Source organism: Triturus cristatus, chromosome 10, assembly GCF_964204655.1.
Source record: "Triturus cristatus chromosome 10, aTriCri1.1, whole genome shotgun sequence".
Taxonomy (NCBI): Eukaryota; Metazoa; Chordata; class Amphibia; order Caudata; family Salamandridae; genus Triturus; species Triturus cristatus.
In genome coordinates, this window is record NC_140593.1 from 140,787,242 (window position 1) to 140,800,942 (window position 13,701).

A 13,701-nucleotide genomic window follows, 5' to 3' on the forward strand; every position below is an offset into this window, starting at 1 on the left:
AGAATCCATCCTTCGATTCCACCGGTGTCTTGCACAGTCTTCGCCAGCGGCATCTTTACCGAAGTCCTCCATTGTGGTCTACGGCAATTTCTGATGTCACTTCACACTTAAGCACCCGGCTTCCCTGGCAGGTAGGTTCCTGAGTTATCCATTGGTAGGGTGACTCTCCAAACTTCTGTCTTCCACGGGGTTTCTTCAGGGTCTACTAAGAAGGGTCCTTCTTCAAAACTGCAATCACGATTTTCCGACTGACTTCAATTGAGTACGCTGCTGTGTTCCCACTCTGCTCACAGCCTCCGTGGGGTGCCTTGGTACATACCTTGGGTGGTTCCTGTGTCCTCAGCTCTTCTGAGTTTCCTGGTCCAAGTCCCGACTTTGTTCGCAGTTCACATTCCACTTTTTAGTATAAGGTTTGGTCTCCCCTGTTGACCACTGTGTATTGTACTTACCTATTTGCAATTCAAGTATTTTTGTGTATTTGTGTTGATATTTCCGGGTATTAGATATACCAATGTGTTAGTGAGTGTTGTGTAATAAATAGAACTATTTTAATATATACACTGTGTGGTTCTTTTTAATTTAACCTACACTACATGATTAGATCTGGTAAAAACAAGCTGCTTAACTCTCCACAGCTACCACTTAGAGAGATTTCTAAGGTTGTCTAAGACCACTAAAATCACCATAAAGGTTGTCTGGATTAGTGCAATGTGATTCACTTAAATAAGTGTGCTCTATATACTAAGCCAGCCTCCTACAAGATTTCTGAAATAATTTTGTGCATTTTATGTTCTCTCTGATTTGGCTACACAATAGCAGGCACTGGCATATAGCCAACAGCATGGCCTCACTTCGAATGTTACGAAGAACAATCAAAGATACCGTATCAAAAATTCACATCAATTTCATAATAAAATCAAATGCCAGAGAAGGCCAAAGTTGACTTTTTAACTGTTTCGGAAACTCCAGCAACACTGCTAATTGGAAAGTTCTGGGTTTTAAAGTATATATATGTTGGCCAACATACTTTCCGATGCAGTACACTCCTCAAAAGATGCAATCATTCTCAGTGGAACAGATATAGTAAATTTTCTATGTTTTTCTGATTCGTTTTGTGAGCAGTCAAGAAAAGTGCTTCATCTAGCCTAGTAAGGACTGTCATTTTTAGTCCGGTGGTTTATTGCAGATGCAGGGGTGCAATGTAAAACCATTGCATTCTCATAAGACCCCAATGCCTGTTCGGAGCCGCTGGGATGCCGCCCTACAGAACTCCAGTACTGACAAAGAGGAGACCATCCTGCAGGGACCAGTTCATATACCCCGAAACACAAGGTTCCGCCTCCTACAGCTCTACATAATTCACAGGGCATATCTTACACTGAAAAACATAAACCGATATTTCCACCGCATGGACGCCCAATGTCCCCACTGTCAGCTGGTGAATGCTAACCCAATTCATATGCTGTGGTGTTGCCCTGCTCTGGTCACTTACTGGCGAACAGTCACCACCCATCTCACAGACTGCACCGAAAGCACAGTGGCACACACCTGGGAGAGTTGCCTTTTGGGTCTATACCGTAGTCCCAAACAAAGCAAATCGTCATCATGCTTCATAGATCTAGGCCTGATTACTGCTAAACGCCTGGTCACCAGGTGCTGGAAAAACACAGAACCCCCATTTTGGGAGGAGTGGCACTGCTCTTTCACTAATTGGGTGCAGGCTGAGAGTGTAGCGCTGAGGCGATAAGATGCTTTGCGTCTGCGCAAAATTCATCTGACATTCGCCTGGGATGCCATGCTTAAGGACTCACAAAAATCTCATCAGGGGTTCGGCTCCCCCACCTCAGAAGTGCACGCAGCGCCAGAAACAACCGAGGCGGACCTCACATAGATGCCAGCTACTAACACCTCTAGCCAGCGTGACCACCAGCGCCTCCTACACTAAGGGCCATATGTAGGTAGCCTAACATTTACCACTTCATAAATACCGAATTTTACCGATTCGGTATTTATGAAGTGGTAAATGATATGAAGGTAATCCATTGGTAATATTTACCGATTCGGAATGGGTCGGTAATTTAGAATCGGTATTTACCGATTCGGTAATGATGCAAACCTTCCCATTGAATCCTATGGGCCAGGAGGCCCATAGGAATCAATGGGAAGCCAGTTACCATTACCGAATCGGTAAATACCGATTCGGTAATGGGGGGAGCACAATCAAGGGTGGCAGGGTGTCACAGTGATACCCTGTTGCACCCCTGATTCCTGCATGTGTGCACATGTGGCGCATATACATGCCCTAAGGGCATGTATGTCTGCCACATGGCACTGTTAGACCAGCAAAATATTGCTTTTTGCAATGTATTCGGTATTTAGCACCAACATATATTTGGTGCTAAATACCGAATTATTTTCCCTACACATCACTCATTTGAGTGCTACCTACATATCATTTCTGGATTCGGTATTTACCGAATCGGTAAAATTACCGATTCGGTAAATTACCGAATCCAGAAATATGCCCCCTACATAGCAAAAGCCAAAATACCGGTCGGTAACGGTATATTTACCGAAAATCGGCCGTTACCGACCGGTATTTGGCTTCCTACATATGGCCCTTATTCTCCTATCGTTCAGCACTATGTACATTCCTCAAGTGGGTGGGTTGCTGGCCGCCAGAATTTTAGAAATGGGCACAAACTGATACCGAATCGCTTGGGCATGCAGTTTGATACTTACGTATAATCCGCACTCCCTGTTAACCTCTCTCCCATCCGCATGCACAATCGAGTTACTTGGAAGCCACCTTGTGGCATAGTTTTGCCCGGTCGCAGTACTCGTGGACTCCTTTAACTGCGTTTACAATATCATTGCCTCATTACTTTCATGCACAGCACTTTGGTAAATATGTACCTTTTGTATTCGATCAGCTGTCAATTTGGCATTGTAGTTCATGCTTTGTACTCAGATTATAATTGCATGTGTCATATCCCCTGTTTATTCCACAAAATATGAATAAAGACATTTAAACAAAAACAAAACAAAAAATACCCCAATGCCTGTAGCACATACTGGTGAAGCCTTTTATATACGGTCACTGAATCTCAGTGGCGGCTCCTCGAGGGAGTGCTGCGGGGCGATGGGGCGGGGGAGGGGCAGGGTGAGAGGTAGTAAACACCAGAATACGGCCGAACGGAGTTGAGTAAATAAATAAATAAAACAAATTACATTGCGCTTGCTGCAACGCAGCACTCCCTCGAGCAGCCGCCACTGCTGAATCTGTCGGCAATGGACTCAGCTGGCCCTCATTCAGATTATGTGCATTTAGGGGGGGGGGCGTATACCCCTATAGGAATGTCCCATTCGGAGTACTCCTTTAAATGTGGTAACTCCCCATTAAACCACAGCAAGAGTTATAGCTGACGTATGGGAATCGGCTGACTTTCATATGACATATGTCTAGCAGGGGTTCTTATGTGCCTATATCTAGCAAACCGATCAGTTTCAGCTTCAACTGGAGCAAACTCTACCCATGAGTAAAATATGTCGATCAGATAAGCTGGACTTGTCACAATGACCAGTATTACCACACACCTCCTGTGACCAGAAACCGATCTGATGTCAAATAGTCAGTCACCGGAACCCACACATTAACATTTATTGGTACATTTCCATTCTTCATTTTACAACTGCGTCAGAATGCAATTTAAACCTTAATTAAATATTAATTATTAAAAGTTAAGCTTATCAAATTCTTTAGCAGAACAAGGGGCTCCTGTCTAATTTCAGAGAAGAATTTCCTACCAGTAATGGCCTCTGTATTGGTGCTCACTCTTATGTGTAGCGCCCTAGGGTACTCAATGTGTTAGGGTTCTAGGACAGGAAAGTGTACCAAACAAAAGAGTCAAAGTCTCCTTAGAGTTTTGACTCCAAGAAATAATCTTTCTGACATGAGCTGCTCTCCTATAGACGGCTACAGTATCTACAGTGGACAATATGTTAACGTACTGCGTGCCTTTTACATACAACCCAAGGCAGTCCACTGGACTATCTGGAGTGTACGATAATAATTTTGTTTATTTAACAAAGAAATGTTACAATTTATCATGTGTGAGGCCCGGTTTGTTTACATGCCCCTTACCTTCCATTACCAGTTCAGACTAAAAATTGTTATGCTGTGTTCCTTTACCGCCAGTCATGGCATTGTGCTTGTACTACGCAAAAGTAGGATTCCATTCGGAGGTCAGAATGGGGGAAACTGAAATTAAGCTTAAGGTTCAGCAGCTGATATAGCAGACAGATTGCCTACAGTATATCTATTAGTTATTTAGCATGTCTGGCCTATTAGTAATTCTAATAGTGAGTTACTGTCTAATGTGTAAAGCAGGGGTAAAGAAGTCACCAGGAGACTGCTTGGAAAAGAAGTGCAAAGCCACAGCCACTACACTGACCTAGTATTAGTCCTGGCCCCTTGATATACCTCCGTAAAATATTGTTGTCCAGAGATTTTCATTTTTGATTTGTGCTTTTGTATCATTGGAGAAGAAAGTTCGCTTCAGCAGACCTTGCTAATCCGGGCCGAATTTTTGTGGGCAACATTTTTAAAAATGACGGATGTGTTGCAGTGATGATGTAATATTTCAGGAACCATGAGACCTATGTACTTCATTTTGGTGTCAAAACATAGGTTTTGGGGGTAAATTAACCTTGTAGAGACAGAAAATAACTCGTTAGAGCAACCCCTCGGCCATTTTCCAAAATGACAGCTTTCTAATGATGTGTTTTAGCCTTCATATTGGTCATCGATTTTAATATTGTTTTTGTTTCCGGTTTTCCATTGATTCAAATTTGTTAACATGTGCAAAGCAGGTCATAGCAGCGGAGCTTTACCTCCTGACAGAGTGTTGCTAACTACAACATCTGAGGACTCCTTCAACAAAGAAAAATGTGTCATATACCAAACTAATCAGAAAGAAAAGTTAACATCAACTGCCGCTGGACGGAAGAGAGTTTGAGATGCTGCAGAAATACGGCAAGACGAAGTTCACAAAAGATTGACACTTATGGGTGAAGAAGATCAAATATTTTATCACTGTAACAAGTGCTACAAGTTGTATACAATGGGAAAAAGCCTTGAAACAATTTTTAAAAAATAGCAGAAACTAGTGAATCACAGCAAAACTCAGTCGTCTGAGAAAGCAACAACACCCAAACCCAATGCCCATCCACCTAGAAGATTAATGGCAAACCTTCATCCACCTGATCAGAAAGCAGAGGATCTTTAATGTGCTGTCTGTGGTTTAGCCAGAACAAGGCCCAAAGGGACTGACAAAAGAACAAAGTACAGAATATATCAGTCTCGAAGGGCAACCATGTTTTACCTACAGCTAAGCTAGTTTCTTCAAGGATGAGGTTTTCAGCCGAGCAGCTGATCTAAACAGCGAGGATAATGTATTTGCAGCAGATTTGTATGCTCATCCGAACTGCATGCGTGCATATATTCGAAAATATGAATGAGGTGTTGATGCTTGCATAAATATATTCAAAAGGTATGGGCCATATTGTTCAAGAACTTAAGAGCAAATTGGCAGAAACTGACCTTCGTGCGGTGCCACATGTTGAATGGGCTGTTCGAAATGGTTTACACAGATGTTATTATTGGGCTACCGAGATTTGTTGTAATGTTAAAAAGTCAAGGATTGTCAGAGTTATGGTACAGGCAAGAAAAGACACTTAATCCCGCTTCATATTCTGTACAAGAAACTTGACCAAGAGATGCCCAGTGTTCTTATCAAGGCACATATTCTTACGGGTGATGACACTATGAGCAAAACTGAAACAAAGCTTGGAGCTTTACCTGCTGAACCTGTGAAGTTTCGAAAAGGATTTGCTGAGACAGAAGAATGTGACTTTAAAGACGTAGAAAAATACCTTGTGCGTGTGTGGAAAATGAGTTCTGAGTGTCTCACATTTGACAGTCTTCAGTACAGTGAGTTCAAGAGATCATTCCTGCTAAGTAACTTTCCACCGATGTCATATTCTGTGCGTGGACACACTAAATGAGTATTTTACTTGATCAGAAAAAGTGTAAATGTTTTGGATCTTGCATATGTAGAGAAAGATCCATGTGAATTGATGGGGTGCTAAAACATAGGAAATGTATCAAGTCTATACCCACAGAACTTACACATAAATGTACTTGCAAAACCTCTGCTACAAAAAAAATTCACTGTCCATATGCTTTTCTAAAATGTTCAACATCCTGTAAATGTACCACGAGCGATTGGTGAAACAAATCAATAAAGTGAGCTATTAAAATGTGTCTAAAACAGGAGTGAATTTTTTATTTTTTTGAGATTCAGATTTGGTGTATACATAAAAGTATTAAAAAACATTATTTGTTTCATTTCGATATAGGTTTGTTCGTCCTCTATTATACCCGCCATTTTGGAAAATGGTGGAAGGGTTGCGCTGCAGGAGTTATTTTCTGTCTCTATAAGACTACTAGACCCCCAAAACCTATGTTTTGACACCAAAATAAAGTATATAGGTCTTATGGTTCCTGAAATATTACATCATCACGGCAACACACCCGCCATTTTTAAAAATGTCGTCCAGAAAAATTCAGCCAGGATCAGCAATGTCGACCCAAGCTAAATTGCTTCTCTAATGATCCAAACACACAAATCAAAAATTGAAATCTCTGGAAAACAATATTTTTTACGGAGTTTTATCAGTTGGCCAGGATTGTAAGTAGTGAAATGGACTTCTGTCTCTTTTACTTGGCAGGACTCCTTAATTGTAGGCAAAAAAGAAAAAAAGCCAAAAAGCCTTTCATTAGCATTCATTTTTGTACTCCTCATCAGTAAAAGGGTGTGAAAAGCCTAACAGGAGGAGCTTTGAGAAACTTTAGGTAACCCAGTTCTCATCATGAGTACAACAGAATTTCCAGTCCCTGTTTGGTGACCTACAATTACATTAATACAATGTTTATAATGGCAAACACAGAACTACAAATTCCTAGTGGTCCAGTTTTTGATCATTGTAAATTCAAACTCAGACACATTCAATACAAGTTTCTTAGCTTAGTGGAAGTGAGCAGTATGCCACCGTATCAGACACCACCTGTTACAATGAACTGTGTGGCATCTGAAATCCATCTTGACGTTCTTCGAAGGATTTACCATGAAGCCTGCTTAGCATGTTCATGATACTGTGACAAGTCTGCATACTGAAGATGCCAGGGGAGCATTTAAAATGGCAGAAAGCAAAAGTGCCATTGCAAGAAGACTAATTCCCGACAGACAAAAATCCCGGATCAACCTACAAACCCACAAGCAATTCAGGGTCATGTTCTGATAACAATCCCTGCTGGAAGAGAGAGTAGACAAAACATTGCCTTTTCAGGCGTCGGCCTCTGAAACTGCATTCTAGAACCACCCCCCTCACACTCATTGTGGAGTGAACACAAAAGGGAGAGACAAAGTGCAATCTATATTCACCATCCTCCAGAAACATTAATATTTAAAGCAAAAGTCAACCTCATAACTAAGTGTCTGGTTTAGATGGAGGATTGGAGAACATGCTCTTTGTAATTTTGATTATTTGGAGTGGGAAGAAGTGAGTGGATGCTCTGGTTTGCATGGACCCTTAAGGCCCTAGACACCTACTAAAGCAAGCAACTGGTAGGCGATAGCATCAAGTTAGCCTAGCACAGCTTTGTACAGACACTGGCATTGCATGTCTCGGTCACAAAATCAAATGAGAGCCAGGCTTCTGGGATATTGATCTACTCAAGTAAATACAAATCAAGAGACAAATGATAACACAAAGAGGAAGCTGTATGGGCGCAGGAAGGTACTCCTCGCAATGAAATAATTAGATCTATATGTAAAAAAATAAAAGCATCTGCAAAATAGCTAGCTACAGGAGCAACATTCCGCTTCAATATAAAGCATGGCTCTCAGGGAAACACACAGGAATTTATGGTTAAAAAAAAGTGTGTACAACCGTTGGATTGGCAGTATTCCTGACATGTTCATAAACATGAATATTACTGCAGAAGAGTGACAAAATTGTACTAATTCATACTTAATATGAAGAGAAAGAAAACCTTTGCGACTAAAACAATTGGATAATAAAGATACTAGTATTAATATTTTACCTCAGTAATCTTGCTCACATAGAAGTTATTTTGAAAGACACCACAATCTTCGGTGGCCACTTCCACAGCGGTCCTTTTTAAAGTCTGCTCCGCTCGATCGAATTCATTCACGCACAGGACATTGGTCTGCTTATTGGTCGGGGATACCTGTGCTGCACCTGAAGAAGAATTCAGGAGAAGTCTGTAGATGGTCCTTCGTATTGGCTTCGATATATTGTGAGCACTGGCCCTTTGCATATTCTCTACTTGAACAAAAAGAAAGGTTCTTTTTAGCACATGAACATCACCCAGGAAGGGAGACAGTTGACCCTTTGCAAGACCCTCCAAAAACCAGTCTGGTAACTTCAATGACAACGCCAAGTCACATACATAAAGGCCATTCTGAAAAAAATCCTCAAGCTTCACGTTGGCTGGCTGGTAGTCTTGCGTGTAGGTGCTCAGAAGCTCCTTAATGTCATTTTGCTCGTGTTTTTTAAAATAGATCAGTATACTTTCCATAGCTTCAGCTGGATCTTTAAAGCCGGACAGCCAGTTCAGAAGCCCTTGCATACGAATGTGCTTCTTGCTGTGCGAGCTAGAACCCCCAATAGGGAATTTCACATTCCTGAAAAAGGCTTCCAGAGCTGGTGTGGGGATATAATCATTGCCATTTAGCACAGCGAAGAGAGGAAGCAAGGCCCTGTCCATATGGCTGAAATGACTACACAGTTTCTCCACAAAGAAGCATTTAGCAGGGATGTAGGATTGCTGTGTGCCCTTAATGGTCCCCATATGTCTCCACTGAAAGTCAGATGTTGGACAGTAACCACCATTAAGATCGAAAATGCAGAAGTCGCTGTCATAGGTCAGCACTGGGCAGTTCCACTGATTCGCCAACGACACGATTTCACGATCTGCTTCTAAAAAACACTGAATAAATGGCACTTGCATTGAGTGCAAAACTTGCATAAAAACTTCTCTGATGAGCAGGGGCAGAACGGTGCCACCTCTTCCCTTGGAGAGGGAGTGCGCCATGCGGATCTTATCCTTGGCTCGCTGCTTGTGGGTGGCCAGCTTCTTATCTGTAGGGTCACAACCTCCGTCCAACACAACATAAGGATAGATGCTACATGTAGAGAGGGCATTGAAGAACACGTGGACAAAAGCAGCAAAGGTGTCATAGTCCCCGCCATGTTGAAGATCAAGACTGGAATCAAAGTAAAGCCGGTAATAAAGGTTGCTTCCATCAATAACAAGTTTAGAGTCCCTCAACTTCAAATGATCGAAGAATTGATTATTAGCTTTTACATAGGTCATTAGTCCGGGTATACCCATTCTGCAGTTGAGAGACCCTGCTAATGTTGTAATAAGATCATTGATTTTTCACCCTAACATAACTTGTAGCTCCAGATGAAGGCTGTTTCGACACTCCAAACGTTTTTCTCTCTCAATTTCGGTCCACATACGTGATTATTTGTCATTATGTTGCTCATTATTCTGAGGATGGCAAGGGAGCATTTGAGAGTCACAGATGATTCTCCAGTGAAGAATGGTTACTTGCCCTTACGTAACTCATTGGTCTGTGAATGTCCATGCCGCAGTTGTGAGTACCAGCTAAAGGTAAAGCAGACCTGTGAAGTGAGAAAAAATAGTTATGCATGTTCATCCCATGGTTTACAACGAATCAAACATATATGTGAACATACTTGTGAAAAACTATTACACACGCCTTGACACTAAAACAGGAGACACCCTACCTGCTCCTGTAAAGGAAAATTAAATCTGCCTGACAAAAGGTTCCATGCGCTCACAGCGATTGATATTTTTTAACATCTTTATTTAAGGAATTTTATGGATAGGACAGAGGTAAATAATACACTGTAAAATGCATTCCATACAGTCAAACAGTGAAGCAATTTAGATCTTCAATCTTAAATCATTAGTACCTACTGGAAAGTGATTATATAAGAAATGACCATCATGTAAAATCCTTTAGGAATTTGGGAATGTGTGCCATCGCAGGTAAATACTCGAAAATGGTGTCACTCATGAAGTAGTTTACCACTCTAAATCACCAACTGGATAGTCAGCAACACAAGCCAATGTGTTATAACTAACCCCCAGGAAAGGGAAAGTAGCTTTCACCTGAAATATTAGGTATGCTGAACATTTCAAAAGACTCTGGGCAGATAATGGATAAGTGGGTTTAAGGTATGTCACAAACCTACCCAACTATTTAACCTGTCCTGAAGTGTGCAAAACTCTCCAAGTCCATCTCGAAGTGAACCCTGAATTGAAGGTGCGCACTGGGAGAGTGACTGGGGTTTACCTTTCATCCCAGGGAGTGCTGGTGGTCTTTGGAGGGATCGCCACACGTGACCAGGTGAGAGTCCAGGCAGGACCTGCATACCAGGGACAGTTTATAGACGGTAAGGATCGTGCCCGAGACCCTGCTCAAGCTCTAGGGCTGTGGCAATTGAACTACTGTTGAGACCGATTAGTAAAAAAAAAAGTGAGCCAAAACAAATCGGAACACGTGCATTAAAAATAAAGATGGCACATAGTTTAGGAAACATTAATGTTCGTGGCAAGGCTAATCAATATATTCTACTTTCCGGTTTCACTTTAGATTCTAACCGGGTTAAACATACGAAAAGCTCTTATCGACTATTTACCTCGTCAAAGGACCATCCGCTGCCCCGGAACAACATTGTCCGGGTGACCCGGAAAAGCCTGTCCGATCGCACGTGAGCCGTTATTTTAGCTGCGTGCTGCAGGTCTTTGCACTAATTGTGTACATGCTGAGTTATGCTGCCACCTATGGTCGAGAAAAAAAACACATTCATGCATTTTAGAAATGTGAGCACATTTCTACAAATAGTGTTGGTGCTTTTTTAAATATTTGATAATAAGTTTTGTTATAGCCTTTGAGGTCATGAAAAGCGTACTCTTAAGGCATCCTCTGAATTTACTGTGGCGAAGCTAGGTTCCTTGGTCCTAAATGTTCCCATTATCAGTCCCGTTTGCACGGCTTTGACTGAGGTACTTTGGCAAGCCTAGACATGCGAATAATATACTGGCTTTGAATTGTAGTCCATTCAACCTGCCATATGGTGAGTCCGTAGGCGCTGAGTTTCCTCAATGGCCGGCGCGTACTGCAGCACGTGACTCGGTCTCCTAGGAAACGAGTCTGTAAACACACCGAGCGCAGGCATCCAGCACTAATAGCAAAGGCTGACGAGAGGTGAGAGGCCGGCGTTTCACAAGTCTGTCTTACAGCTTCCTCGGCTGCTGGACACTCAACTTGCAAAGGTAAAAACTCAATCTGCTTCTATTCGTCTCATAACCAATTGACCCCATGTTATGCATGACTCAGCCCGTCCAGACATGTTGCACATCAGCACGTTGCATTCTGGGACTTGTATTTTCAGTTGTAGCACTGCAATATGAGCTATGTTCGTATGCACAGTGCTGCCGGCCAAAAAGCAGGAATTGCTAGAGTTACACGGGGCCTTCACGGCCACCTGGCAGATGTGAAGATTGACTAACACTCCGTTTTCACTCTTGCTCACGCCGGGGGAGTTCTTTTTCAGCTGGTTCAGTTCTCGTACTTGTAGTCCTGCACGTGCAATAGGAGAAGAATGACATTTAAATGATCCAGATGTGTAGATATCAAGTCGCTGACAATTTGGAGCTCTCAGCCCTCTCTTAAAAACATACAGCAACATTTACGTGGATTATCGAAAATTGACTGACAATTTTCATTTTGGGTGTGAATTTTGTTACATTGAATGAATGAATGTCGGGATTTCTAAAGCGCACGGCTGCTCCGAGGAGTGTCCCGGCGCTGTTTTAAAAAGTAAGAGAGTGCGAAGGGACAGGATTAGAGACTGAGAGTGAAAAATACATGTTTTTGGTTTCATACACTCGGCAATATGCATGTTGTGACAGCTTTGGTAATGGATCTATCTCCCTTCGTGCAGAATGTATACTGATGTCGATAATTATGTGTGTGGTATAATAGTTGGGGAGATCTAAGGGTGCCACCTCCTACCATGTCGCAAGAACTACGTTTCCAGTACAGGGCTTTTATTTTGCAACTTAATGTGGTTTGTGAGCTGCAGTTTTCGCTGACCCGGCCGGACTAACGAACGCATCTAATGAAATGATTTGGAAAAATAAATCATTCCCTCAAATTCTCTGTTCCCATGCTAATGAAGCCTATTCACCCAATATTTTTATTTTGCATTGTTTTACTTTTTATCCTGACTCATTGATGGCTAAATTATATTTTGTTGATTTTATGTCAATGTAATTTTGCTGTCAATTTCTAAATATGTTATTATGGAGTATTTGTTTTCTTAAAATGTGTATGGTGCAAGTTTCCCCCCAATACGAACCATTCACCCTCTCATATAGTGCATGTAGTTGCTAATCTATCCCCCCAAACAGGATTGAATTTACATACCTGAGTCAATACTTGCTGAGAAGCTTGGAGTGTGTGTGGGGCTGGGGGATGCCAGGATAAATCAATTCATTAGCAAGGCGTAGCTGTGAGCAAAGTGGTCCTTCCATCTGGATGTCTGCATTCTGGAACCATACACATACTTTAAAAACAAATCTCACCTTTAGTTTGTGTCATGCTCAGGCCTTCTTTATCTCCAGATTCTCACTAGCGCAGCGCTCCCAAACGGTCCAGACTGAGTGGCCGTTTACCAGCATGACCAGCACAGCATCAAGAATACCTCATCTGTCAATGCAGACATCATTCCTTCCTGTTATGTTATATTGATTTGCATATTGCACTAATCACCCAAGATGGTATCCAGGCAGTTGTTCGACCTGGGCACGGCTTCCAGCGTGTTCCCGGCTCTGTGCTTGGCTTGGTTCCAACAGGGATCGAGGTATGTTCCCTCTTATGACAATTCCTGTATGGGATGTTTGAGAGCGGCATGTATGGTCTAGGGATGTGTGACCACTGAATGATCACTGAACAATCACACAAGTTAGTTGGAATGCTTAATTGATGATATTTTGATGATTTGGACTGGTTTCACTAAAGAACTAAAATCATATGTCAACTGACAATCATTACAATATTCACTTCACTGCAGGCCAGATTGACCAATTAATTCACTTGGTGGACATATAATTTTGTAGCTGATATAACAGAGTAGAAAGAAGAATTTCCCATCCCCTCTCGATATAGCTATCGGAGATCAGCTAATTACCTGGAGTACGACAGCACCTAGATACCTAGGGGGGCGACTGTATCATTCTCCCCAGGACCGATATGAAGGGAATCACTGTAAGGCGCTGGCTGGGATACGAACGGCGGTGAGCTTTTGAAAAACGCTGCCCCTAGCCCCTATAGGGCGAGTAGCTCAGGCCAAAATGATCATGGTCCCCAGACTACTCTATCATTTTACAAACGTTCCGGTGATACCCCCGCACCCCTTCTTTCGGGAGTTAGATACGCTACTCGCCTCCCTGATCTGGGGGGGGGGGGTCATCATCGGATGGCCCTCGCCACTCTGTATCTGCTGACAGATCAA

General features: G+C 42.3%; 2 protein-coding genes across 6 annotated transcripts in view; one reads left to right on the forward strand and one right to left on the reverse strand.

Annotated features, from left to right (window-relative positions):
* ASTE1 (asteroid structure-specific endonuclease 1) overlaps window positions 1-13,701 on the reverse strand; it is a 291,631-nt gene that overhangs the window by 70,154 nt on the left and 207,776 nt on the right. The window contains exons 1-2 of one of the 4 annotated variants that reach the window (XM_085630654.1): window positions 10,822-10,963; window positions 8,168-9,777 (exon numbers count right to left, since the gene is read on the reverse strand). In XM_085630654.1, coding sequence (XP_085486780.1) covers window positions 8,168-9,481 — 1,314 coding nt within the window. In that variant the 5' untranslated portion in view covers window positions 9,482-9,777; window positions 10,822-10,963. The other 3 variants (XM_085630658.1, XM_085630655.1, XM_085630656.1) reach the window with 3 other exon arrangements.
* NEK11 (NIMA related kinase 11) overlaps window positions 11,357-13,701 on the forward strand; it is an 835,513-nt gene continuing 833,168 nt past the window's right edge. For both annotated transcript variants that reach the window (XM_085630659.1, XM_085630661.1), the window contains exon 1: window positions 11,357-11,458. The gene's annotated coding sequence lies outside the window, so the exon portion shown is untranslated. The remainder of the gene's footprint in view (window positions 11,459-13,701) is intronic.